Source organism: Anguilla rostrata, chromosome 18 (assembly GCF_018555375.3).
Source record: "Anguilla rostrata isolate EN2019 chromosome 18, ASM1855537v3, whole genome shotgun sequence".
NCBI lineage: Eukaryota > Metazoa > Chordata > Actinopteri > Anguilliformes > Anguillidae > Anguilla > Anguilla rostrata.
The window spans coordinates 16,580,190-16,607,305 of NC_057950.1; the positions used below are offsets into that span (position 1 = coordinate 16,580,190).

The 27,116-nt window shown below is 40.5% G+C and overlaps 4 protein-coding genes and 2 long non-coding RNA genes across 10 annotated transcripts in view; 4 read left to right on the top strand and 2 right to left on the bottom strand.

Annotated features, from left to right (window-relative positions):
• Positions 1-119: 119 nt before the first annotated feature.
• Positions 120-1,863, bottom strand: LOC135244595 (cytochrome c oxidase subunit 5B, mitochondrial). Its single transcript, XM_064317028.1, has 4 exons — positions 1,670-1,863; positions 776-846; positions 548-647; positions 120-373 (listed from the first exon to the last, which is right to left on the bottom strand). Exons 1-4 carry the CDS (start codon positions 1,773-1,775, stop codon positions 261-263), a joined length of 390 nt encoding a protein of 129 aa, XP_064173098.1. The 5' UTR covers positions 1,776-1,863; the 3' UTR covers positions 120-260.
• Positions 1,864-3,267: 1,404 nt separating this feature from the next.
• Positions 3,268-6,148, top strand: LOC135244596 (uncharacterized). 2 transcript variants are annotated; one of them, XR_010327012.1, is made up of 2 exons: positions 3,268-4,794; positions 5,739-6,148. It is a non-coding gene; the product is annotated as an uncharacterized LOC135244596 (long non-coding RNA). The 2 variants fall into 2 exon arrangements; XR_010327011.1 differs by having other exon boundaries at positions 3,268-4,790.
• A 1,099-nt stretch (positions 6,149-7,247) lies between these two features.
• On the bottom strand, positions 7,248-15,221 carry sirt1 (sirtuin 1). The gene is made up of 9 exons (XM_064317021.1): positions 14,755-15,221; positions 13,959-14,096; positions 13,295-13,533; positions 12,970-13,122; positions 12,146-12,293; positions 11,976-12,055; positions 10,627-10,810; positions 9,534-10,076; positions 7,248-8,455 (listed from the first exon to the last, which is right to left on the bottom strand). Exons 1-9 carry the CDS (start codon positions 15,077-15,079, stop codon positions 7,632-7,634), a joined length of 2,634 nt encoding a protein of 877 aa, XP_064173091.1. The 5' UTR covers positions 15,080-15,221; the 3' UTR covers positions 7,248-7,631.
• Positions 15,222-15,236: 15 nt separating this feature from the next.
• Positions 15,237-15,711, top strand: LOC135244597 (uncharacterized). Its single transcript, XR_010327013.1, has 2 exons — positions 15,237-15,363; positions 15,645-15,711. It is a non-coding gene; the product is annotated as an uncharacterized LOC135244597 (long non-coding RNA).
• A 993-nt stretch (positions 15,712-16,704) lies between these two features.
• On the top strand, positions 16,705-22,247 carry dnajc12 (DnaJ (Hsp40) homolog, subfamily C, member 12). 2 transcript variants are annotated; one of them, XM_064317026.1, is made up of 5 exons: positions 16,705-16,962; positions 18,913-18,991; positions 19,576-19,715; positions 19,853-20,012; positions 21,092-22,247. In XM_064317026.1, exons 1-5 carry the CDS (start codon positions 16,885-16,887, stop codon positions 21,175-21,177), a joined length of 543 nt encoding a protein of 180 aa, XP_064173096.1. In that variant the 5' UTR covers positions 16,705-16,884; the 3' UTR covers positions 21,178-22,247. The 2 variants fall into 2 exon arrangements, with proteins under 2 accessions (XP_064173096.1, XP_064173097.1); XM_064317027.1 differs by having other exon boundaries at positions 16,749-16,962; positions 19,868-20,012.
• A 759-nt stretch (positions 22,248-23,006) lies between these two features.
• mcph1 (microcephalin 1) overlaps positions 23,007-27,116 on the top strand; it is a 31,487-nt gene continuing 27,377 nt past the window's right edge. The window contains exons 1-7 of one of the 3 annotated variants that reach the window (XM_064317024.1): positions 23,007-23,138; positions 23,699-23,769; positions 24,237-24,328; positions 25,018-25,136; positions 25,277-25,367; positions 25,942-26,053; positions 26,323-26,463. In XM_064317024.1, coding sequence (XP_064173094.1) covers positions 23,736-23,769; positions 24,237-24,328; positions 25,018-25,136; positions 25,277-25,367; positions 25,942-26,053; positions 26,323-26,463 — 589 coding nt within the window. In that variant the 5' untranslated portion in view covers positions 23,007-23,138; positions 23,699-23,735. Of the gene's footprint in view, positions 23,139-23,213; positions 23,605-23,698; positions 23,770-24,236; positions 24,329-25,017; positions 25,137-25,276; positions 25,368-25,941; positions 26,054-26,322; positions 26,464-27,116 lie in introns of those variants that run through there. The other 2 variants (XM_064317022.1, XM_064317023.1) reach the window with 2 other exon arrangements.

The following is a 27,116-nucleotide window of genomic DNA, read 5'->3' on the forward strand; positions in this document are numbered from 1 at the left end:
TACTTTCACCTTAGTTCCTATTTAAGGACTTTAAGGAAAATCTTTCTGTAAATAAATTCACATTTCAGCCATTTTTATAAAAGAAAGATTTGATATTGGAAGAGACTCATGGCATCAGAATATAATAAGCACTTTATTGAATAAAAAGTGACGTTGTCAGTCGTACGTGTATCACTAGGATGATTTGGTTTGTTCTGAATGTGGAAAGCGAAGGCATGATGTTGGGTCCCACACACTTCATGTTGGGTCCCGCACGCTGCCTAGTGTGGGAGATCGTGGTGGACCAGTTTGTAGTGCGCACCGCAGGATGGGCAACGCTGGGGGTTGCCCTCGTGAAGCCAGAACCACACGATTGCAGTGTTGTCTTCTTCACCTGGGAAGACAAGATCACGTCCTGTGAGTATGTCACCGTTTAGCAAATACTGGCATGGTAGCATAATGTTTAAGTAGCCTACATCCATAATTATGTTGGATATGCGTATAGCCAAGCGTTAGACCTGTTAGTCCGTCATATCGTCTTAGTCGATATTACAAGTTAGATGCTTACACAGGCAGCCCACCATCCTCTTGGTGCCAATACAAGGCACAATGTGGGGATCCTCTTTCGATCCTGAGTAATGTTTTGGCTTCAAAATGCTGTATGGATCCTGCAGCAAGCAGAGATGATAAAAAAAAGGCGAGTGTCATAATATCTCATAACAATCATTTAAGCAGTTTTAATTTCGCCTGTATGGTGGTCTCTCAAGACCTTGTCTAGTAATTGGGCCTCGCCTACCTGTCCCTTCTTCAAAGCTTGCAAGGTCCGGCGCTCGAGCCCGGTCGCCTGCTCGTCATCAGTTGGAATGCCTGAAATGCAGCATGACAGGTGTTGGTAGTGTTAGTTTTGAATGTATTGTATTTTTTAAAAGGCTTAGGTTTTTTGTTTTTTTAAGCAATCTCTTCAAGTGGACATTGCATACAACAACCTGCCTTAGAGCAGTAAAAAATAGGCCTACCCTAGGCTACTTAAAAGTTGTAGCCTACATGTCTGAGTGGTGAATAGGTTAGTTGTGAATCTGAAAAGCATAGGATTTAAAAAGTAGACTACGGTCGCAAGACCTATTCTGTAAAGTGACATTTGTGTCGTCCACGGCCTCTAGTGTTATTTAAACAATGAAAATGCAATAAATAATTGCACTGCACAAGCCTACAACTAGGCCTATATCGAGGCTAGTAAGCCAATAACTTAGCACTGCATTGCATTGAACATCTGCCAGAAAAGGTGGGTCTCTGGAGCCGCATGACATCGGAATAGACTCCGGGTGACCTTGATTGACTTCAACATTTAACATATTTTAAATAACGTGCAAATGTATAAGCGTCAGCTTATATTTTAATCACATTCATGTAGGGTAGCCTATAGAAACAGCCTTTGTGACATTTTCAAAGCCTACGTGCAAAACGTGATCACCCTTGTCTGTAGGGGGGAAGTAAAGGGTACAACATAGCGTACTCTGTTCTTGTCGATCGTCAGTAGGCCCTTTTGACATATGTGTTTCATCGTGACATTACGCGATTCAATAAATCACACCTTTTTAATGTGTTTACGTTTTAGAAATGCAAACTGCGCAAGACTGGCTTCAATTTAGTCGCACTGATATACAGTTTAAGATTCCATTTTACTACTTACCCTTCAAAGTCGCCACAGCACGGTGAGCTGGTGCTCTCAGAGACGGATTTAAAGTTAATAAACGCACTGCAAAACAGGGAACCCGGAGAAACATTCTGCCAGCCATAGTTTTTATTCCTGTTGGTCAGACGGCGCTCGAACTGAAACTGTCTTGCTGCTCTACGGAAATGCCTTGTATTCCCTTATCAGAAAGCAACATTTGATTGACATTAAATAATACCCATTCATAAGGCAAAGATCGACCCAACGTTGACCAATGAGTGAATGTCTCCGGTGCATGAGTTGAGTCTAGCGGATACAACCATATTAACAAGATTATCAAAACATAGGCTAGTGTACTCGTGTGGATACAAGGTCTTCCTGACCGTTGACGCTAATTTTGTGTTACAGTCTAAAGGGGCAGTGCTCAATCGCTGATCAAGAAGAACGACGGAATCGGCCATAAAAATCCGAAGGCTCAACAGGTGTCTCTGACCCTGCATCTTCTTTCACCGTCACACAACTTGTGTACATGATGAACGTAGGCTGCATTTGAATATTGCGGGGGCATTTCAGGACAAATTAGAATAGGCTAGCTGGCTACATGGATCTGGTACTTTTATGCGGTCTGACCCCAGCGGCGACCATTATTGGTCTACAAGTAATGCCACATAGTTATTTCTATACGAGCGTTATTTATTTATTTATTTAAGAACTGGTTTCACAAGAAACAGCTCTGTAAATTCATTAGTCGCATTTTTCTGTAATTAGGCGGAGAACGTGACCCATTTATTTATTTTAACAATTGTGTGCTCTTTACCGCGCCCTGTAGCAGTAAGGAAAAGCAAAATGCAGGTAAATTTAGTGTCTTATTGGAATGGCAGGTATGCGTCCGCCAAGCTTCGCCTAGGCAGGTCATGCCCCATGCTTATACAGCACTGAGAGTTTGGTTGAGTTTCGTTGAGAAAGAACTAAGAAAATTAACTTCTGTAGCTACCTTTTGATCTCCTCATGTAAACACAGAATTCAGATGCATCTTAACGCATTCACACACAACCCTAAACTTGGATTATTTTGCGTTCTCCTTTTTCTTTTTTTTCCTGCCGATTTTCATCACAAATGCTCCAGTCCCACCATCAATTATTATCCCCATTGGACATTTAGCTGCATCTGTCAATAACAACATCTAATCAAAGTAGTCTGAAAGCGGCCAACTGCAGGATAGTCGAATACACAGGCAAAATGGAGTGCACATGTGATGCTATTTCAGCCAACGTGTTTTTAAAATTTACTGGTCATATTTGGTTTGTTTGTAACTGGACTAACTGACCAAAATTAAAACTACAACCTTTGTTTTTACAGCTGTATAAACTTTGTGGGACGTGAAAAGCATTATTCATCTCACCACCCGAAGAGAATGTGGTTGAATGTGGCGACTAGGCTTAATATATATCTGCAAAACTGGCCCATGTAACACAGCTGAATTACAGATTATTTCCACTGTCACGTTGGAATTTGACATTCGTAACAGTTTGAATGACCACATTTTCTTAAAATGGAAAGATTGAAAAGCACATGGCCAAGTTACATGGAAAAATTTGGAAAATATTTGGTAAGTATTGCTTTGGAACACGGCTTGTTTATAATTTGTGTGAGCGTACAACAAATATTGTTTGTAACCTGGCCTCATTTTGATAATACTTTTAACAGCAGCCCTAGATTTTGCAAGCTTTAATGAATGACTTACAGACAGTCCTTTATATGAGTGAGTAATGTGGCATTTTTGTATATTGAAAACAAATTTTTGCAAGTTGCAACCTCGAATACAGCAGGGCAAATATACTAGAAATTAATGTAACAGAGGCTACATGGTGCAGTGATGTGCATTTAGACCACCTTCACTGTCCACATGATAAAAATAAAATAACCAATACAATGAAGAAACGTTGCGATTGAAGGAATGCAGGACACTTTATTGCATTATGTTTTTATGCTTTTTTCTGTTTATACTGGTATACATACATTAACTGTATAGTTCAAGAGTCTATAGAGAAGTGTCCCCAAGATAGAAAATCAATATTTCTGAAGTTCAAGACCAAAGTACAAATGGCAACAATGGGAAAGGATTAGGTAAGAGTAATGCTGGACACACAACTGTCTTGTTTTGTGGAAAAAACATCCATGTCACATTTGAAAAATCTACATATAAAACTAGAAAACCTTGCCAATGTTGTCCATATTATTTTGCAGAAAAGATGCTATCAGCTAGTGATTACAGGTATACAATCTTTTATATGAACACATGCATACAACACAAAGGAGAATTGTCTTGTTACAGCTGATTCCACCAGCTGCAAAAGATGCATCCCTGTAGCATCATGCTACTATTAACGTAAAGACCTAATCTTAATACAGCAAAAATGAACATGAATTGTAAACATACAAATTCAAAATGCAATAGGCCACCTTTGGAAAATAATCATCAAAAATGATTAAAATGAAATAGCAAACAGCAAAAAAAAAAAAAAAAAGCATTTGCAAGATTTGTTCATTCATATACACATTTAAGGAAGCTTGACATTATTTCTGCTAAATGCTCAGACATTGTATTTCCTGCATTAAATGGACCCTTAGCACATTTCTGAGAGATCTTGTCCCATCTAATGCAACACACAGGTCAGAAGCTGATCAGTAAAGCATGGCCACTATTTAGTTTGCCATTACAAATAGTGATAACCTGAATTTAGACTTCTCAAGCATTTCTTAATTTTCTTCATATTGTCATTTTTCATAGTTAAACAGACTGAAGTCACATCCCCATAGTATCTGAATCTTGGATGTGTGTGAGAAAGGGGAGGAAAATCTCACTCATTGGTATCGGGGCACAGTGTATTTTTCCAAATCCTCATTTGTCTGTAGCAAAGTGCTGACATTAACCACGCTGCAGTGTAAACAATGTACAATGGAAATAGCAATACTGCGTTTGGGTGAGAATTGATTTCACCACACCAATGCAGTACATATCATCTCCCTTATATTGTACTTTAGATGAAGTATTCTTGGAGCAGCTGGGATTACCGAAAATTGTGGCCCGGATTTAAAATATAGGAAGCGGACAGGGAAGCTCTGACCTCTTCACACAGTAAGTGACAACTTTATCTGCCCTTCCTTCTGCTCCCCTGCAAAGGTTTCCCATCTGTTATGCATTACTGCCTGCGTTCTGTTGTGCAGCTACTCCAACAATATCATTGTGCATTCTGTGCAACTATGAGGTTGCTGGTTTTCATGGTTAAAAAAATATAAACCAAAAAGAGCTTTTTGTTTCTTAAAACTATTTGTTAATAACTTGAGGTGTATAATATATTGTATTTTTGCATTATGATTTCTCAAATACTACACCAAGGTCCTTCTAGGTATTACATATTTGTAATATTTATTTTAATAGTTTGGCAAATAGTATGGAGATTATCCATTAATTTCTGGCACTATTAATGTGGTTTTGCTGGCACTGTTCCAATTTACTGTCCGTTTAATTGACTAGGACTTGTCAATTTCCATAATGCACATTACAGTACACTCATTTGTAATCCTGATACTGCAGTGGAGAAATATCCAAATATTGAAATAAATTTTGGGTGGCTAGTTTGTGTTGTGCGGGCTACTAGGTATATCGGCTTTATAAGACGTAGAAATGCTTGCAATTTTCTGAGTTAGAGAAGACCTGTATAAACCACTAAACCAGATGCTTATAATCAACTCCAAGCCACTACAGAAAAAGGAACTGTAATGAGAGCACAAAATACATTAACAAAGCACATACTGGCAATGTACAGTACAAAACAAAATTTTCAACAGTGTTCTTCAAAATGGGCACCAAACCATGTAGCATCACACAGGTGTAGAAATCACCCGTTATGATGCAGTAAACGGGCAGACACATTTCAACAATCATTTTCAGAAAAACTGAATAAAAAAATTTCCTTAAAATTAAAGGCCAAACCACTCCACAATCCTCAGATCTTACCCCAGAAAGCTACATGACTTTCAACAAAAGCAAATGAAAACTTAATGATTTTCATTTTTCTTTCAGAACATAACTCATCAAAGGGGACAGCATTCCTAATAGCCAAAAGTACAATGTGTAAGTTTGTCAGGTCCACCATGAGAATATAACTGAATTGATTCTCCCATCAATTCCATAGGCTCAATGAGAAAATAAAACCATGTGGGCACAGCAAGTCGAGCTCATTGCAGTGGAAACTAGTTTGGTAGTCAGAGCAGATTCTTACAGAGATGCAGAAGATTTCATAAATACCCTTGCAATAGTGAAGAAGTATTTATGAAATCCATAATGGGTGAACCTGAAGTGAGCCATCGATGGTTTTGAAACTGATTGATTTTTTTTCTCTCCAATTGCTAACTAAATCATCAAAAATAAAAATTGGTCCGCATTAGTGCGCATGTGATGGCTCCTCCCATTTTGCATTTCATGAAGCCCCACTATCCTTGATCTGTATTTTTTTTTTTAAGTCTGAAAGTTTAACTTAACTCATTCTTTGGTAGAATTAAGTATTGTTTAGAAAAACTATCTGAAGTATTTGTTTATAGCGATTTATCCAGACTGAACAAAATTCAGTGATGCCTTCCAAATGGTGAAGGATACCTTCACCAAATGTACCTGTGGGGTACATTTGTATATATGATTTGTATTCCTGCAACCGCGGTAGTGAATAAGTGAAACTAAATTTAAAAGTTTAAAATTGCAGGAAATTCCTACAGGGCTTGAATATTCTCCATGCTTGTAGTCTTGATGCTTCCAAGAATTTGGATTTTAACCTCTATGTCTGAGGCAAGTATCAAACGAATTGTACCAAACTGATTTTTGATGGATTTTACCCAAAATGGCAATCTTTACCATTTCCTCAGGAAGAAATTTGTGAAACAAAGTGCTTTTGCCCCACCGGGCTTAAAATATGTTCACACTCCGAGCTACAGTCGTTTTCTATTTTTTATTTATTTTTTTAGTTTTTTTGAAAACCATCGCCTACTCTTGCTGAGTATGCCTTAATGTATTAGAAAATACAAAAATAATGACACTAGCTCTACCTTAAGAAAGTAGCTGCCAATAATCTTCAAGAAAAAGAAATGCCAGTGTTTCGTTTACTGTGTTGCACAGATGTGAAGAGAGGTTTAGTAAGGACTGAGAACAAAGTCCTCTTTATGTATGCAGAAAAAAATGTTCTTTGGTCTACATTTGCTATTCCCTTTGTCATCCTACAACTAACAGAATGGCAGTGATTTAATTTACAAACTGAACAGCCAAATATGAACAGGTAAATCATACTAAATTAAATGCAATCTGTGTACACGTAACATCCGACAATTTGGATGAACCTGTTGTTTGTACCATACCACTGGGGTGTGTGAGCAGTAAATGTAACTGTACTAAACGATGTGTGTGTGTGTGTGTGTGTGCGCACATATACATACGTACATACATACATAAATATACTCCAGTAGTCAAGAAGAATTACTCCCATGAAAGAACTGCTTGATCATAAAAAAAAAGAAACTTAGGATAAATACATACCACAAACCATTAATTTAGATCTTCTTTAGCTTTAATGACAGTTTCACACCTCCTTATTCGTTGAGGAAGTTCTGGAGCCTATTCCAACAGTACCAGGACACAAGGTTTCTACAGCAGTCTACAGGTCTCAAAAACTTGCAGCGGTCAGTGTTCATATTACTTGGTCCAAAAGGTCCTGTGACAGATCGTCGCGTAGCTTCTGTAACGCTCACGCCGCCAATGCGGCTACGAGCGATATAATCCCACCACCCCTCGCCTCCACACTCAAGGACACGCGTCGACCCTGCTGCGTGGTCCAGGGTCAGAGGACGAGCGTGCACGTGTGTATCCCATGCCGTTTTAATGCCTGTAGACACGTTGTCGCTAAAATGGTGACGTCTGATGAGTTCGTTCTCAAATCTGTGCTGCGTTTGGGACATCCTCGGCCACGCTGTCTGTCTGTGCTGCGTTTGGGACATCCTCGGCCACGCTGTCTGTCTGTGCTGCGTTTGGGACATCCTCGGCCACACTGAATGTCTGTGCTGCGTCTGGGACATCCTCGGCCACGCTCTCTGTCTGTGCTGCATTTGGGACATCCTCGGCCGCACTGACTGTCTGTGCTGCGTTTGGGACATCCTCGGCCGCACTGACTGTCTGTGCTGCGTTTGGGACATCCTCGGCCGTACTGACTGTCTGTGCTGCGTTTGGGACATCCTCGGCCGCACTGACTGTCTGTGCTGCGTTTGGGACATCCTCGGCCGCACTGTCCGTCTGTGCTGCGTTTGGGACATCCTCGGCCGCACTGACTGTCTGTGCTGCGTTTGGGACATCCTCGGCCGCACTGTCCGTCTGTGCTGCGTTTGGGACATCCTCGGCCGCACTGACTGTCTGTGCTGCGTTTGGGACATCCTCGGCCGCACTGTCCGTCTGTGCTGCGTTTGGGACATCCTCGGCTGCTCTATCCGACTGTACCGCAGAAGGGAAGCCCCCGCTAGCTTGTTTTAGTGGCAGCGTGTCTCTCAGACCCTCCTCCCTGGCCTCCTGCTCCTCGTCGGCGGTGGTGGCGCCGTACAGCTCGTCTGCGTCGCTGTCCTCCTCCTCCTCCAGCGGGCTGCGGCTGCAGAAGGACCCCTCGCTCTCGCTGCCGCACGAGCTGGACGTCTCGTCCTCCGAGTTCGAGTAGACCTCGGCCCCATGGAAGATGTAGTGGTTTGGAGCTTGAAACAGGTATTGACAGGCTGGGAAAACACAAACAGGCAAGCATTGATGCAAATTGCTTGAGACAGCCATCATCCATCAGAGTTGCTGTTTATAGTGCAAAATGCTTCCAAATAGCCTATTTGTTTTCTGCCTTCTCATATTGTAGAAGGAGAGTAAATTGAGTGTGTTGTGGCTCTCTCATAGTGGCTAGTAAAAACTAAATACGAAACCATAGCTGTTAACATTGGTCAGGATAATCAAAGATCAACTAAAATGTACTTGCATCCATGAGGAGAGATGAGTTCAGTGATATGAGTCCTGTCTGCAGTTAACATTTAAAAACATTTCAAACAAACCGCAGTAACAGTTCCAAGTTTCAGGTCCTCAGCATCTGGCCTTTTAGATACTTTTAGATCATTTGAAGTATCAGCACTATGATTTTGAGAGATGATCATTTGTCTCCATACAGCTTTTGTCAATATATGCAGCCGTTCTCATTGGCTAAATATGGCAAAAATGTTTTTGGAAAAAGTCATAATCGAGAGAAAATGGCAGAATTTTTACACGCACTTTTTCCAGTAAAGCACAAAAGTTGTGCTGTATGTTAAACTTGCAAAAATAAAAATATTAACAGAACGATGAAAGGAAACAGTCAACTGGAGAGCAGTCGTGTTCCAGGGTGAAATCTATTCACTATAGAGCTTGTTGAAAGCACTGCACTTCAGAGCAATGAACCTTCACACATTCTAAACCAACCTAATATTATTATAACCAATCCCCTTCGACCCCACCTTTACAGAGTGGTGATTCCAAGTGGTCAAACCGCCAATTCAAACACGAACACAGGAAAGTGGTCAGACATCCAGAGGACACGCGTTTTAAATGTCGCAATTCTGCAAGCCGCTCTCCAAGAATCTGACTAATGACTGTGCAGGCGAGCCCCGGGCATGCCCAGTACCAGACAGTATGGGGAGTGTCTCGCTACCTCTCCAGAGCTGACCATCTGGATGCTGAGGCTTGATGGAGAGTGGCCAATTTGTCTGCAGGTAAAATTGCCTAAGCTAATAATTACCGCGATATTAATGAGGTGAAAATAAATATTAAAGCAGAACTTACATTCGAGGCGCTTGCTGATTGGACTCCTGCCAACTCGGCTCAGCCAGCATCTTCTGTGCCCCTCAATTTTTGGATTCCTGTCCTTCAACCTAAAGGCGTCATCTGTGTGGACGTCTCCAAGTGGCGGCTCGAGGCTTTCGTTGTCCTCGTGTTCGGGGGACTGTGTCCTAGTGTTCGGGTGGCTGTCTGTTACATCCTCTGGAGGGGGCGAGGCCTTGGGGGGTAAGCGCCCCTCTGCATCCTCCACGGGTTCGGCGGAGGTCGGTTTCGACCGGCCCGTTTCCCTCTCGCCGAGCTGCGGGGAGTTTGGCGTGGCGTCGCAGGCGGGATCCGCGGTAAGGTCTCTCTGAGGCCGCGGGGGTTTCTCCGTGATTTCACTCAGTCTTAAAGGGTTGAAGCACAGCTGCTTGTAGTCCCCACCCAACCTGTGGCACAGTTCGTTTATGATGACATCGCAGTCCCCCAGAAGCTCCACGTCAAAGTTCAGGTGAGAAAGTTGCTCTCTGTTGATCAGAATCTGAGGCACTTCGTGTGGGATCGAGCCTGGAACCGGGTTTTAAAAAAAAAAGTTAATTCACAATTCTAACAAGACATGAGGCACTGAGGCAGGGCCTCCCAAATTTAGTGCTTGAATTCCTGGGTATCCAGAGTACCTGGAATTTGTTAAAGTAACTTCAACAATTTTAATGTGCTCAAGGCAAATGAGCTGTTTTCGAAAACCTACTGATGTTACAGCATTTTGTACAGGTATTGTTCTTGAGATAAGAGAGTCAAAGCTCCAAGACAGAAGTCAACACTGCAACTTAGCAGTTATGTGCAAATAAGGATGAACTGCGATATGCTCAAGTATGGTGCCCCTACATATATACAGAGTATGCTTATGAGCTAGCTGATAATGTAAATAAGCTTATCTAAATTAGCACAATGCTAAAATGCTTATGGAATTACTTATTATAAGAATGTGCCATTTGTTATAGTTTTGCAATTAACCAATTACTGGTTACTTGTACCTCTTCTAAGCCTTTGTATTTTTTAGTTTCCATTAACGTTACTTAAATTTTCTTTCAGAAAAAGTACAAAATGTATAACTTACTTGGGATAAGTGCCACCGGTCGCACCTTAAGAGAAGACCCAATGACGATGAGCAGGTCGACTTCATCTTTGTCCCGTTTCATTGCCCTGTGAAACTGCTCTGGCAGGTTTTCTCCAAAGAAGACTATATCGGGCTTCATGATCGCCAAGGGGAAGTCGGGACACCTTGGACAGTGTGGTACAACCTGTAACGGCATTTTTCACAAATCAATTGGCTTTAAATAGCACCTCCTTAAATGGCAACACTTAAGACTAAATCAAAAGACGTATGTTCGGACATTTAATATGCCACTGACCAGGTTTACAAGAGACTAAGGGCTATTCATACGAAAATGTTTTCTATTTTGGTAATCACGACATTTACATTAGATATTGGCTCTGTGTTCTAAGCACTACAATCACAGATGTCTCAGGAATTTCTAAAAGATTCTCATGTCAAATATTAAAACTTTTCCATGATCCAGTTTCCCTGTGCCTGCCACGGAACTGGTGCCTGCACCTTTAAATCTCTCTGCGACATAGCTCAGGAGGTAAGAGCGGTTGTCTGGCAGTCGGAGGGTTGCCGGTTCGATCCCCGCACTGGACGTGTCGAAGTGTCCCTGAGCAAGACACCTAACCCCTAACTGCTCTGGTGGATGAGAGGCATCAATTGTAAAGCGCTTTAGATAAAAGCGCTATATAAATGCAGTCCATTTACCTTTTACCAATTCCGCTCAGGAGCATGCACACAACGGTAAGGAAAACATAAACAGTGAACTTTCGGAGTAGCAGGAGACTTTTGGGAGATCAGATGCAATCAGGACCTTCTTAAACTTAATACACAGCAAATTATGTGATAGTATGGTACTTTGGAAACCCGTGCTAATACGGAGCTGCATACTAAAAATGGCAGACTCGCCGCAAACGACCCATGAGTGTTTGCAGATGGCACTGGACATTACACCCACATTGTGTCATTTAGGAGTTTTGTAAGGCGTGTCTTCTCTTGTGCCTGATTATGTGGTAACTGAATGATTAACTGATAATTGCTGCTGTTCACTGAATGATTGACACATGGTTTGAAATGAAGCCTCCACCTGTGTGGCTATGGACTGAAATACTTGCAAGATGACGATTTTCTCCAGGCAGTACAGACTGCATGAATAACCTGAACGGTATTCAGAAATTACAAAGAAAAATAATGAAGCGCATACCAGCTGCTTTTATAAAAGGTCTGACAATTGATGGACTCACCCAAAAAAATAAAATACAATAAGTTAATTAACTGACACATCCAGCATACTGCACAATACACTGACACTAAAAGCCTAGACCACTTAACAGCAGACTGCATTTTACTTTCAGCCCTACCTGATTAAAGATGTCTTCTCTAATTGCTTCACAGTCGACTTTGTACTTGCAGATGAGGCAGGAAGCTGTGGCAAAGGAGCCTGTGAAGGAATTGCAAGCAGAGTTAACAACCAGAACACCAGAAATGAACCAGGTAATTACACCGAAAAACAACCACGCCCACCACTGACCGTGACACTGTATGATCCTCCGCACGCCCGCCACCTGCTCGAGCGTGTCAATGTTCTGCGTGTAATTCCGAAGAAGCTTCCCTTCCTTATCCAGCATCGAAATGAATTTGTGGCACGGCGATGGCTGGAACTGTCCCGGGAAGATCTCCTGTGTGGAAAATTGAAACAGTGGCAACAGTGTAGTATAATGGTTAGGGGCCTGGTCTTGCAACTCAAAGGTTGTGGGTTTGATTTCCAGATCAGGGCTACTGTCATACCCTTGAACAATGTACTTAACTAGAATTGCTTCAGTAAATATTCAGCAGTGCAAATAAATGCTACGTAAAAGTGAAAGGTAATGTTATTGTGAAAGTGAATTGAATGCTATGTAAACGTGAAAGGTAATTTTATTGTGAAAGTGAATTGAATGCTATGTAAAAGTGAAAGGTAATGTTATTGTGAAAGTGAATTGAATGCTATGTAAAAGTGAAAGTTGCTGTGGACAATAATCTGATTAATGCCTAAAAAAATGTTTAAAAAAATAATTTTAATTAAACTTGAAAAATGATATATTGCAAGTTAAAAAAAACAGAACTGCTTAGACAGTAGGATATAGGAACTTAATTTAGTCATTTTATGAGCTTTGAACATCCCATGTTCTACGATATTACTAAGTGTGGTAATTATATTAGTATTTTAAGGACCACACGAATGTTGGACTATAATTATCAGCTGGCTTGTCAAAAATATGTAAGCAATCACTCAAACATAGGTTAACCAAATTTTCATGTTCTTACATGTTCACTGTTGAATGACTCGGTGTTAACCCGGCACACTAAACAAACCTTTGCAAATTTAAAAAAAGGCCTTGGGTCTCTCCTGAAATATTCGATGTCAAACATTGCTTGAGGGTCTGGAAGATCAGGGAAATCTTTAGCAAGCCTGGCATAAATGCCATCTCTGGATCGAAAGTCAGGTATTCCACATGACACGGACACCTGCAATTGAAAACAAAAACTTGTTTCACTGAAGCTTTTGATGTCATATTTCACTATGCATTTTAAGAGAATTCTATCATGCACTCTACTGACTATAAAAGTAGCATCAGAAATGGAAGAGTAAGCATACATAGACTTAAGTAAGGTTAATTAAACCAGCCTAATTACGTACCCCAGCACCTGTTAAGACCAGAATCCTTTTGGACTCCTGCAGTAGCCTGACCACATCTTCCAAGGTGTTCAGATCTTTGCGCTTCTTTCTTTTGGGGGGTTCTGAGATGTTGATAATTATCTGCCAGAGGGTCATGTCATCAAGGTCGGGTGGAAGAACGGTTTCTGGAAGGAGGTCCTTCAAAATTGTTCGGGGGTCGGTTTCTCTCATGATGTGTTGCTGAATAAAACTATAAGAACCTGGGGGAAGGTTTTTTTTTTAACAAATGACTCAATATGCATTTTCAAATATAATTTACAAAATGAAACTCCACAGATAGATTGCAATAGCACTGATGACAGCATTTATATACAGCCTAAGATATATAGGAAATTTAAACCAAAAAATGTGAATAATCCCCTAATATTCTGTTTAATAAAAATGCATTAGTCACTATTAGTTTTGAAAAGTAATTGCAATTCCTAACCCATTTAGAATATTTGGTTTCTGGTGACTAGCCTCGACGATTCAAATAAGGCTGTGTCTTAATGCTTAAAATTTGTGATCTGAAATGTTTTAAAAGTCTGATTACATCCATCTGCATGTTCAAAATAGTTGCCTGGATAGCAGACACTACTGAATGAATGCATGTTGAAACGCACTTCATGTTTATCTATAAGGTTACCTATCTGCGGTTGAGGTGTCCAATCGCTTGAACTTGCTCGTGAAGATCTGTCGTCATTATCATCCTCACCATCGTCGTCGTCGTCATCATCATCGTCGCCGTCACAGTCGTGAGGATGACATCCATTGGGAGGTACACCTTCAATGGGATCAATACACTCTTTTCGTAAGCCAAATATACAATGGAAATGATTATATTTAATCGCTTATAGATGCAAAATGAAATAACTAGTTTATAAAAAAGTATTTTATTGTGCAAATACGTCTTGTTCAACAACTACCTACCAACGAGAATTGCTATGCATTTTGTTTGAGCAAGCTTACGAGCAAGTCTGCATTTTTATCAAAGTTAGCCAGCGTCGACAGCAAGCTACCTAACTTCATTCAAATAAATAGCTTTTAATAACAATGTAACGTTAGTTCAGTAACCACATATTCATCCAATGCAATGACAGTGATTTAATTCACCGTTCAATTGCTGGAAACTTAGTAAGCCCTGAATGCAACTATGCCAGCTAGTTATAGAGCTGGCTAACTTGCTAATATAACTTAAGCTAATACAGTAATCACTGTAAATTAGCTAGCAGCAGGGTTATGAAAGGTAGCCCTGTTAGCACACCGTTCATCAAACAAGAAAGCTCGCCAGTTGCCATAGTTTCTTAATGTAATGGTAGCTAGCTAACTAAGATTTTTCTTTTCTGCCCACAAACTAGCGAAGACATTTATAGCCATAATTTGAGAACGCTTCCTCGCTAGCGGGCTAATCAGCTCAAGTTGTTAGCTCGTTAGCTGGGTACCTGGTAGCTCCGTAGTGGGTCCGTCGACCAGCGCCTTCTCTTCCTGATTCAGCGGCTCTCCATCGAGCTCCGAAACCAGCTCATTGTCTCCGCCTGATGGAGCCGTGGCCTGCCCCACCACCACCGCCACCGCCTCAACCTTCCTCTCCCCTTCCGCCCGCTCAGCTACCTCCGCCGCCCGAGCCTCTCCCGTTCCCTGCTCTGTCCGACAGGTTTTTACCCCACATCCCATCGTCACGCCTAACTTGGGCTTTTTGGACAGGGGCTCTCCCGTATCAGAGACCCTGGCGCTGGGATCCAGGAGCGCATTCTCTCCGTCCGCCATCTTTAGCTCAGACGCAAGTTAGATCTTATCGAGCCTCAACCATAGAATTCTCTACGTGCGAGACAGCTGGGAGATTTAAACGGACCACGTGACTCTGTCTGCGCCAGTGTCGGTGGCCCACACGACACTTCGGTCGGTCACTGACGTCAACCACAACAAAGTGTGTCATGCGGTCGGTCGGCTGGCTACGGTTCTCCGCAGTTGTGCGTCTTTTTTCACTCATATAATGGGCCGCGGAAGCACGACCAGGAAGACGGCTACTGAACTCTACCTGTGGCGCACAGGTTGTGGAGTTTCCAACATTGCATAATACCATGAGAGCTTGGCAGCGAAAAAACGTGTTATTAACGAGCTTCAATTCTCTGCGCACACTTTGGAAATACACTTACTGTGATAAAGTCTGGATGGGCTAGTAGCTATGTCGACTAATTGCGAGATAATGTTGCATTGTCTGACAAATAACTAATGCCATGAGATATACTGCATGTTTGTTCATGGTACCATTTTAGAGTATGTCCCCACTGATCTGTATAGCATGTTGAAATTTAACTATTTTGCCCACCAGCAGCCTATCCTGTTTTTACAAAGACCCGAATTGCTCTGCAGTGCTGACCGTAAATTAACAAGCTGTGCGTTCCGTTTGAATCAGACTTGTTTGTCAATAATGCAGCACAGATATTGTATATGACTGTCCATTCTTTCATGACTAAAATGTGTTTATAGTACAGAACTGTTTATAAGAAATGCAAATGTAAAATAAGAAATGCAGCAAATACTGTGAGAAAATGTTAAATTAGTTTGGACTTGTGTTTTACCATGCTTTCACTATTAAGTATTCAATTGGTTGATCAGCATGAAAAGTCTATTTGAAACAGTGATGGAAAGAACAACAGAGAAGGGGAAACATCAACAAAAAATAAATTAAATGTTCTGCCATATTGCACTGCATGCTGATGAAACAATAAGAAAAAAGGCTGTCTCTTTGGTGGCTTGTCCACCTCTGGCACACGTTCTGTAGTGGCCATACAGGGCTACCCTCTGGAAGTTACACTCTATTAATCCTAAATCAAAATCTGAATGATTTAAATTCATTAACTGCTGAAACGCATTGAAACTAAGCATATACTGCGCAGGCTTCTAGAATTCAAATCTGAGATCCCAAAGCAAATATCTCAATCCGACATATAGAGGTCCACAGTGTCTGCTGGTTTTTCAACATTTAAATTAGTATTATAAATCACTGTTTGACGAGATATTCCAAACACTTTGTTTCCAAGACCTAAATCGGCCACTGATTAAAAGGAAATCAGAAACGCATTGCAATATTTCAAAAACGTGCCATTTTCAATCTTTTAATGTTTAAACTCACTGTTGTGGAAGACCAACTGTACAAGGACTAAGTTTGTCAACTCCTGCCTTAAGGTCAATGGGAAATGTAATTGAAGTTCTGCAATGAAGGCATATCTTTAAGCACCAGAATACGTTGTTGCATGGCAGTCTGGTACGTCAAATGCAACTTGATTAAATCGACGGGTATAGTCTACGGTGGGCAACCGTAAAATCAATGAGATGAGCACATGGATTATCTGCATGAATTAAGTAACATTCAATGAATCTGCACAGCGTTACTCCCGCAACACGACTGGCGCTATGGCTTGTGCTCGTTAAATACGGTTCCACCCACAGCCAGCCAGGAGAGGACTGAGTCAGTCAGTCCGGAGCCAGCTGGTAGTAGATAGCTAACGGTGTCTGAGTCATCTGTCTTTAATTGAAGACTAGAAGACTACCCTGATCTCTGTGTGCAGATGGACGCGATTTTAAATTGCAAAGCAGAGGATTTGGAGGACTATTACGGTTTGCTGGGGTGTGATGAGTTGTCTTCGGTAAGATTCACTGAAAGTATTGTGCGATCAACCGTTTTAGGCTGCGTATTTGCCAGTCTGGTGGTTTATCAGTATCTCTGGAGTGGATCAAAGTTTGGAGCCAAAGACGGAACGCTCTGAACAAATCTTTTTCTGCTTCGCTGCACTGTCAGACTACACTAGTTCACTAAAAGTAGCAATGGGTAATATAAATATTAAGTGACGGCATCATTGAAGAAAATGAAGCGCAACATGTGTCAAGCATCAGCTTTAGCCAGAGCTTACTGTGGAGTTACACAGCCTAGAAATTCAGTCCGTATAGACTATAGTCAAACAGTATAACTAAGTAGCTTAATAGCGCATGCATACATAAGAAATTCAGACATTTGTCCTGTAACTAACGATTAGCGTTCCATCGATATCTTGCGTATAATGTGATATGTCTGTCTTCAATGGGGTAGTTTGCCCGTTGACTAGGTTCTGGTATAGGCTATTGGGCAATATTTGTGTAAACACTGGTTGGTTTAGAGGCTGCGCTTGCTTTTTTTCCAGCCCACCAACTAGCATTGTATTGACATGACTATTAGAAGCGAGAGTGAGCATTGGTTATGCTGTAGGCAGTCAATCCTCCATTGAATTAACCCTGAATTTACAGGAAAATAGTCTAAAGAGTAAGGGCCTGAAACCAGCGACGACCGTTCTGTGAATTTGTCATATGCTTGTTAGGCAACTGTGTTTAGGCTGTCGCATTAATTTACTTTAATCGTGAACTGAAAGAAGGTGGTGGTTACTCTGACACTCACTCACTGCGTTGCATTTTTAATGAAGACTTGACTGACAATTCTGTAAATGAAAGGGACCTCTACATTAGGGGGATGAGAAGCATGAGGTAGCCTCTTCTATCCTTATAATAGTCTCAGCCCAATTTGCTCCATCTCGAGAGAATCTGGAAAGGGAAGTTACAGCTCATGAGATTTTTCTGCAGTTTGCTGCCAGGAAATAAATAAATAATTAAACTCCAGGTAAAATCAAATGGACAATAAGAAATGTCTCCTAATCAGAGAGGACTGTGAGATCTAGCTTGCTACCCAGGAAATGTAGTTATCAGTAAAGGTCAGTATTGAGTACTATTGATCCATGTACTCAACATTTATTCTAAAATGTCTGGCACCAGCCAGACAATTCTTCTTTTTTCCTCAAAAGCTTTCATATGACAAACTAATGCTGTTCAAATACAATGCAGTCAGCAATAGTATTTGAACAGTGACACAATAACAGTGTTGTTGCTTTGGCTCTATTCTCCACCACAGTGGATTGGAAATTAAGCAGTTAATATGAGGTGAAAATGTAGACTGTCAGCTTTAAAGGGAGGGTATTTATGTCTATTTATGTATTATGTGTAGCAGTTACACCCCTTTTTATTCATAATTCCCCCATAGTTCTTACAGACTACTCTTTTTGTATGTTGATATTTACTTCTCTCTGTTCCATAGATTGACTGCTTATTCACAAGCATTGCAGAGACCCTGCTCAGCATACCTAATCTGTAACCATTAGGATAACAGGAATGGACAAGGAGTCCTTTGCCTTTGTGCATCCATATTGTAATTCATTCATGCTGCAGATATTTCATAAGATTTAACAATCAGATGACCAATTTCTAGACCAGTGCTACACAGTCTCTGTGGTGTTTAAACAGCTCTGATAAAGGCACTTCCTGATGTTTTATATCAAGACAGATGGTGAGGTGGTGTGTCCAGAATTAAATATGGTTGGGTTCCATGGCTGGTATTATTCATAAAAGAGGTTATGAAGAGAAAAAAATATTATGAGTTTGTTCAAAGTCTTAATTTTTAACAAGACAGGGCTTGTTAGACAAAACAATCATCATTTACATATTCATTGAGAGTATTGAGACCTAATTCATTTTAGCTTAGTTGTAGTTATGTATTTTTTTGCATTACTTTTCAGTCTGAACAGATCCTTGCTGAATACAAAGTGAGGGCCATGGAGTGTCACCCAGACAAGAATCCTGATAATCCCAAAGCAGGTAACTGTGTGAAACCTACTTGTCTTCTGACGCAGAGTGAAGCCCCACCATGTCTGCTGTGCCATTCACTTTAGCCATCCTTTTGCTTTCTTTCTGGGTTTCCTTTAAGGAAAGTAATGCTGTAGGTATAGCTGTGTAGAAAACAAATGATGTACATGCATTCTCTCTAAGAACCTTTTCTTCCCTTTACAAAAAGTATAAATATATTTTTATTCTGTTTTACTTCCAGTCAGTCCAATAACAGAAATATTGTATTCACTCATAGTTGCCAGTATTGAAATAGTTGGGCCAGTCCTGGTATCAGAAATATTACTGCCAATGTTTGATGTAAACTGGGCCAATTCAGATTCATGGAATTCCAGATGCTGTATATTGTGTAAGTTTGTGGCTGTTTAGTGAAATTATCTGTTTATTTCCTAACTATAAGCCTAACCGTAACCTAGCTAATTTAGTTTAATTTCTGACTGGCTTGCCAAATTGAGAAATCTGTTTTGCAGAGCATTGATTTGTGACAAAATTAGTCAATGAACCGTCTTTCTTAATCATCTTGGGTCAACAGAACAGCTAAACTATATCTTTTTTAGTCAGTGATTTTCAGAAGTTACAGGAGGCCAAAGAGGTTCTGACCAATGAAAACACAAGGAATAATTACAACCTTTGGAGACGCAGTAAAATAACAATACCATTCCGTGACTGGCAAGCCCTTGGCGACTCAGTCAAAACTGTAAGTACATAACTGGTTTGATCATAGGTAGAGGTGAACTGATCTGTTGTTTAAAAAAAAAAATATATATATATATACATTAAATGTTTTGCATGAAAGAAAATGTGAATTGGAGCATGCAAATGTGTTTAATGCAGTGTACCATTTCTCAGTCAATGCATTGGGCTGTGAAGACCAGGAAGGAGCCAATGCTGGAGGACTCAAAGGACACGCCCTTACTCAGCCCACAGGACGCAGTCTGTCAGAGCGAGGAGCCAGCCTCAGAAATGCAATTTCCTGAAACCGTAAACACTCCAAGTGAGCGCTTCGTTTCATTGTTTGACTATGATGAATATGTTTTATACGGAAATGTGTCATTTTTAATAGAAACTGTGTAAACTAGAGTCCTGCAGTAGTTTGATGTCTCATCCCAAACCCAGCCCAAGCCTGACACACAAACAAAATAAAATGTGTTTTTCTGTGCTGTCGTAAATGTGACTCTGCCCAAGCCCGAATGGCATTGACCATTTTGAGGCCCAGCCCAACACGAACACACAATCTACAAAAACACTGCATTTGTTTGTTTATTTGGAGATGACTGGAAAGTGTTTGCTTAAATCCTGCATGTAGGAAACTACAAATCCAAGCTAACATTGCTGTCACAGTCCACAACTGAGCAGAATATAGGCTAATAGACTAAGGCAGCATACACACACACCTGAACCAGCCATCCAATAAGAGTTACATTGGGCACTGTCAGTGGAGGCTCAGAAGATGACCTGTAACAAGTGCATGATAGTTAGATGTAGTGGGGATAGATGTAGTGGGGCTGTAATCCATGCTTTCTATACCCTGGCATGTTCAGTAATTATATACAGTTGAATGCAAAAATATTGGGACTGTGGACTATGTATGAAAAGGGCTGTAATTCCTACATGGATCACCCGATATGGATTTAAATACCCTCAATTTAAAGCAAACAGTGTGCACTTTAAAAGCATAGGCATACTATGCATGATTTTAGCTTAAAAATATTATAAAATAACTATGATAAGGCATATCTATGATGCACTTGGAATCTTTGTCTTTTTGCACTTTTGCCGTATTTGTGCACCATTCCCTGTATTTGTTATTCTAAAATGTGTTTGGGACTCTTTTCTGTGTGGGGAGGGGTGGGTGAGTGGGTTGGCTTGAAGATGGAGGAGGAGACTACTTTGATTGTAAACACAGGTGGAAAAAAAATCCTGCTTGGTATGTCTTTAACCTCATGTTCATTGTTTTATTTCAAATCCAATGCGCTGGAATACGGAGCCAGAACTACAAAAATGGTGTCACTGTTCCAGTACGTTTGCATTTAACTGCATGTGCTTTTTTGTGTCTTTCTTCTTTCCTGCCAGGTGAGAACTACAGCCATTTGCATTTCCGTTGGGCCGCTGGCACTCCGTCTGTTCTTTTAAGGAAATTCAGAAATTATGAAATATAATCTTCTGATGATAAGAATAGGCCATTTTCTGTGCTGCTTGACCTTATAGACATAATACACTGACATGACACCTGGTGTATTTGCATAAATTAGAAAGCAGTTCAGTTTAATTTATTCTGTTTCCATTGTCAGTTTGTGAAAAGAAATAGTAGTGGTTTATTAAGTGTTGTGGAAAAATAAACGAGGGTCATGTCTTGAGTGCCATATCTGGTCCCTTCTGACGTGACCAACTGGGCACTTGTCTTCATTATTGTAATGTGTTCTGTGTTCAGTGTTTAAAGTTGTAACCCGTGATAGCAGTTTTAACAAGTCATGGTTTTTGTCCTGAAAATTATTATTATTTATTATATTAAAATTCTTATTCGTAATGATGTCCAAGTGACTTAGATCGGTATCAGGTTTACAGGATGAATGCTTTTAGTACAGTGTGGTAGTGGTGAGGGAAACGCATCTGTGGCAGGTGTTTTCAAGTTAATTCTGATGTGGGATGCAAGTGAGTAATCTTATAAGTATTTAACTGACTGCACTGGTCCACTGAAAGATTATACAGATTGGGATTGGTAGCATCTAAAATGTGTTAGAGATGCCAGAAAGATCATTTACGTTATGTAGTTTCTTGTAGATTATATATTTTTATAGTTCTGTAGCTGCTGTCGACTAGCACCCTTTTGGCAGGAGTTTATAGAAGTGCAGAAGTATTGGACACTTCAGGATGACAAACTCTTCATCGTTCATTCCTGAATAATTCTGAGGACAAAGGTGACTAGTGATGTTCATTCATGCATTAATGCCTTTATTGTCTTAAATGAGTGCCACTGTCTACAACCAGGAGAATACTTTTTAGACACTACGGATGACAGTGCATCAAAATATTTTAAATTTTACATACAGATACTGCTATGACAAAGAAATAAAGAGATTGTTGGAGATTTTTTTGCCTGTGAAAGTGAGGGGAGGGATGGATTCTGGGTTGCTGGGTTTTTTTGTTTTAGATTTTTTTTGCTATCATACATGTGTGTAAATGTTTATAATGCATTCTGAAATGTAAAAAATAAAGAATTTAACTGGAACACATCTCCATACTGTTTATTAATGATGCATTTGTACCCTAAATGGACACTTAATAGGTGTATTTTTATTTCATTTTTTAATACTGGATTGATGCTTTTATTCTTGTATCCAGTCTTGGGGTTTATATTGTGCAACACTGCACAGGTGTCTGTACTATAAAACTTCCAGGAACTCTGGATTTTGCCTCATTTCCTACAGTGCATGCAACCGTTCAAGGAAAGAAGTACCAATATAGTTTAAGCTCAGAAACTTCGATGTCTGAAATATCAGTACAAAACCCGTCTGGGGCTCTAGGGAATCATACACTAATATATAAGGGATTTTTTTCCCTATAAAGTGAATTGCCCCTTTAAGGGCTACGTGTGAAAATGTTGAAAACGTCTCCTATTGACGTCATTGCGTGCGATCGGCCAATCGAGGAGCCGGCAGTATTGCCTGATATGTATTTTTACAGAGAATCTGATCAATCACCAATCTTGCAGTTGTGGCATTATAAACAACCTGGAATTTTCCCCGAAGCTACACTGTCTAAAAAACGTTTTTATTTAGCATACAACAAGATGACCTCATTATAAGTAGGACTGCTCTGTTCCATAATTAGCAAAGTTAGGGAAAAGTATATTATTATTAATATTATTATTATTGTTATTATTATTGTGACAAAGCCAGTTTGTCGTGTTGTAGGCTTTACCTTTTATTTCAACATTTAACATGCTGAAAGGTACATGTTATTGGAGCTACTTTGTGGCAGTAGTCTTTGGAAATATACAAAAACCTGGCAACCCTGGTAGTCAATGGCGCTGACCAATAACATGCACGAACGTACATTGCCCACAATTCATTGAAACGTCAGCCCGCGCATGTTTTCCACAGTTTTGTATTTCAAACAGGTAACTTTAGATCTCTCTGAATATGTTTAAAGTCTGTTTCGTATGATTATAATCGGTTTGGATTTTGCTTTTGCTGTGTAAATGCTAACTAACGTTATCAATGTGAATGAAGCGAATGCCAACTAGTTACCTAGCATGCTTCCTGACTTGTTAGCTTGCACTTCGCTTGCTATTTAACTGTTATTCATAGCTAACTAAGGAGTTACATCGCTAACATTTGTTGTGCGCTCTGAAATGTTACGTAGTTAAATTTATGTTGGTTAGACTTGATCAAGTTTATCAAATCCTGTCTAAATTCGCCTGAAAATATTGCATACTGTTGAACTCGTAGCTGTTGAAAGTAATTCTAACTATTCTAAGCGGGAAAATTAGCCATGTGTGGAGTGTAATGTTAGTTCGCCACAACGCTCTAGTTTACTAACAAGATGATTAGCTAAGAGAAATGTATAATTTTATTTTCAGGCAGGTAAGTTAGGGGACGGGTTTTAAACGTAAGGGGGTCACTGGTACCTGAATTTAGCTTGGGCTTGATGCAATAAAAAATCTATTTTTTTTTGAAGGCCTTGAAACTGGGCGGTGTTTGAGTTCAGCAGGGAAATGACTTCAGAAAAACTTTCTGATACACTGAAAGGTATTGTAATCTGGTGATTAAGTGCCCTAACAGTTTGTATTTCTTGTCTGTTCGTTTGTTCAAATGACCGTGTCACAGAAACTAATATAACGAAAGAAAAACCTAACAATGTTACAGAAACGAATGGATCTCATCAAGAATAGTGATTGAAGATGAATTTTTCCATCCATTCGTCCAAGTTTCATACTTTTCAAAAGATGAAAGTAGTTGATGTTGTATGGCTACAGATGTAAGACTGCCATTTATCCTAATGAATACCTTTTCAGAAATCTCATCACCTGGTTATTCTGCGATAGCTGCTTTATTTCTAAAGAAAGATGCAATTACGTGTCTTTCATATATGTGATCTCAGTTGTGCAAGAAAAATGTTCAAATTACAGAACAGAAAAAAGTATATCCATACTAACATAGTCCTTTTAATTTAGTTAATTTACCTGTTCCCTCATCACTTTTGTTTGTCTTTGTAGATGTTGTTGCTTTTGTTGACGTTTGGTCATCCAGCAGGACTGAGAACTATTCTAAACCTTTCATTCAGCAGTTACAAGAAATGGGAGCTGAGGTTAGTGCACTCTCAAACATTAGCTTACAATGGAGTTGTATTGTTTTACTGTCGGGTATTCTGGCGCACATGTTCAAATGTGGCAAATGAGCAGTGGCTGAAGAAAGTGTTCACTCCCATGGTGAGTTGAATTCTTTAGGTACATTCACATTAGCATTAACACACTGGGTGGGTGTACAGAGATCCACAGCAGGTCACTGGCTGAACCACTCAGCTGTGTCTGCACTGATGCATCAGTGGGGATTTCTCCCAGCTTGACCATGTGAAAGGAGAGTACATTTACTACTCAGAAACCAGTCATACCCACAGGTAGGCTGTAAGGACGTGAGTGTTTCTCATCCACAGGGAGGTTGTAAGGATGTGAGCGTCGCTTATGCACTGGGAGGTTGTAAGGATGTGGACGTCTAAATTAGTCATCAGAGACCAATCAGGGAATAGGGTCAGGTTTTGGTAGAGATTACATATAGGTTGAAAATGTTTACATTTATTTGGAAGCATGGATCTGCCTGTCTGCGCTCTGTCACACTAGTTAGCAGAAGGCATAGTGAAGAAAAGTCTAATGTGAATGTACCATGTCACTGTATATGGACTGTGCAAATTAGATTTCAATAATGAAAATATATTGCAGTTTGCATAGTGGGATTTTTAACATTTTTGTTTTTTACTTTTTCATCTTTGTGTGATTATAGGTGTCAAAGACATTTGATAAACATGTAACCCATGTGGTGTTCAAAAATGGTCATCAGCACACTTGGAACAAAGCCAAGAAAAGGGGTGTGAAGCTTGTGTCAGTTCTCTGGGTTGCCAGGTAATTTATCAAGTTTACCCTTTTAAAAAGTCTACTTTGTAAATGCAGAAGTCGATTAGATTTAGGTGTTATTTAGTAAATGATATAAAACATACGTTTAGCCATAGGTAGATTTGTAGAATATTTTTTTCTTCCTGCAGATGTAACGATTGCGGTGAACACATTGATGAAGAGTTATGCCCTGCTGTAAATGAAGGAACCCACAGGAATCCAACGCTCAACAAGCGAACGGTAAGAAGCCCTCAGTATTATCGCAGTTTCCACTTGTTGAAAGTCTTAAAGAGGCATGGAAGTCTGTTTTTAATCTAAAGCTGTAATAGTACGGTCTGACACTGTTGAATCTCGTTACTCTGAATGAGCCTGACATGGCAGAATATCGTAACCGGTAAGTCCTTCAACGATGGGAGTTTGCCTGGGTTTGCTGGCCGTATTGAGATTCAGTGCTTAGCCGGTCATAAAATTTTAGCTTTGATTGCTTGGTTTTCTTTTTAATGGGTCGATTAATCGGCCAATTTGCGGTGGCTCTAGTGTGCCGTAAGTCTGAAATTATTTTTAGGTTCAAATTACTCTGAAGGATATTACCCATTTCTGGATGATATATGCTGCCTTGTGGAGAAATCTTTGCATCACTTGTCATTCATTCATATTATGGCTGGGGATGTGAAAGTGCATTTGGGTGGGGGGTGGAAGAGAAATGCCTTACTATGTTATACCTCTATTCACTGCCATGCTCGTTAATATATGTTTTTGGATGAATGCAATGTATGTGTGTATGCTCAGATAGTTTTTGTTTTGGTGTTTTTAGCATCGATGCATGCAGCCACGGGACATTCCTGAAAAGACCCCGGAGAACAACAAGTTGATGAAGAGGAAGCTGGACCGAATGATGAAGAGCCTGGAGGTGTCTTCGTTCAGCTGTAAGAGCTGTGTGTGTGTGCATGTGTGTGTGTGTGTATGTGCGCGTGTGTGTGTGTGCACGTGTGTGTGTCCATGTGTGTGTGTATGTGCGTGCGTGTGCGCGCGTGTGTGCGCGCGTGTGTGTGCATGCGCGTGTGTGTGTGCGTGTGTGTGTGTGTGTTGTGCGTGGGGTCGGCGCGGTCGGTGTGTGTGCAGCGCGGGGTTGGCTGTCGCCGTCCGGGCGACGGCGCGGCTGTGCCCTAACCCTCCGGGCGTCTGTGTTGCGCAGCTCCCGATGCTCCTGACGCGTCCCCGTTCCTCATCGACAAGGCGAGCGGGGTTATCTACAGCCCGTCGTCCCAGCGGGCCAGCGACATGGCGCAGCGTCTCAAAGTCATGAAGGAGAGGAGGGAGAGTCTTTCACGCTTAGGTGAGCTCAGACCCAATCTCACTGCGGCCCGGTCTCTCCTGATTCACAGGAGGGCCGCACGTTTCTCGGGTAACACCAGGCTAAAGATTCAAATGTTTCAGGTCAGTGCTTTCGTAAGTGAAATGGCAGTATATTCTGGTGGCAACCCCACCTTACCCCACCTTTAAAACATCACCATAGGTGTACAGGTCAAAGTGGGATTTACACTCAGAGCGTTTATTTTCAGATAGGCTGTTAATAAGCACTTAGCTCCTGGAAGTGAATCTAAAAGGATTATTAATTGTAGCGTTTCGCTTATTGCACCATATCAGATTTGTGGCGGTGTGATAAAATGTATCTTTAGCCTCAGTCAGGTAAGGGTCATTATATACGGAAAGCTAAAGCTAGCAGCTAGCAGGGTAAGAACACTCTTTTTTTAATTATAAAATTAATATATAAATAAGTGGGGGTAGGTGGTTGTGTGACCTATTTTGACTAGGTAGGTAGCTATATCCACATGTAGTTACATTTATGAGAGGAATTAATACAATTATACTTTTAATGTACTGTGCTACTTTTGAATGAAGAATTTATTCATACTGCCATGCTGGTGACTTTATGCTGCACAGTATATGGTTTAAGAAAAATGTTTGAGCTGATGATTGTATTTTTTA

Excerpts from the sequence above, each read along its gene's own strand:
- LOC135244595 (XM_064317028.1), bottom strand. The coding sequence starts at position 1,775 with ATGGCTGGCAGAATGTTTCTCCGGGTTCCCTGTTTTGCAGTGCGTTTA. Across the intron at positions 847-1,669 it reads TGCTGTGGCGACTTTGAAGG|GCATTCCAACTGATGACGAG; the intron begins GTAAGTAGTAAA and ends GCTGCATTTCAG. Across the intron at positions 648-775 it reads AAGCTTTGAAGAAGGGACAG|GATCCATACAGCATTTTGAA; the intron begins GTAGGCGAGGCC and ends TGCTTGCTGCAG.
- sirt1 (XM_064317021.1), bottom strand. The coding sequence starts at position 15,079 with ATGGCGGACGGAGAGAATGCGCTCCTGGATCCCAGCGCCAGGGTCTCT. Across the intron at positions 10,811-11,975 it reads GAGAAGACATCTTTAATCAG|GTTGTACCACACTGTCCAAG; the intron begins GTAGGGCTGAAA and ends ATGCCGTTACAG. Across the intron at positions 8,456-9,533 it reads AATCAGCAAGCGCCTCGAAT|CCTGTCAATACCTGTTTCAA; the intron begins GTAAGTTCTGCT and ends GTGTTTTCCCAG.
- dnajc12 (XM_064317026.1), top strand. The coding sequence starts at position 16,885 with ATGGACGCGATTTTAAATTGCAAAGCAGAGGATTTGGAGGACTATTAC. Across the intron at positions 18,992-19,575 it reads TCCTGATAATCCCAAAGCAG|TCAGTGATTTTCAGAAGTTA; the intron begins GTAACTGTGTGA and ends TATCTTTTTTAG. Across the intron at positions 19,716-19,852 it reads TTGGCGACTCAGTCAAAACT|TGTACCATTTCTCAGTCAAT; the intron begins GTAAGTACATAA and ends TGTTTAATGCAG.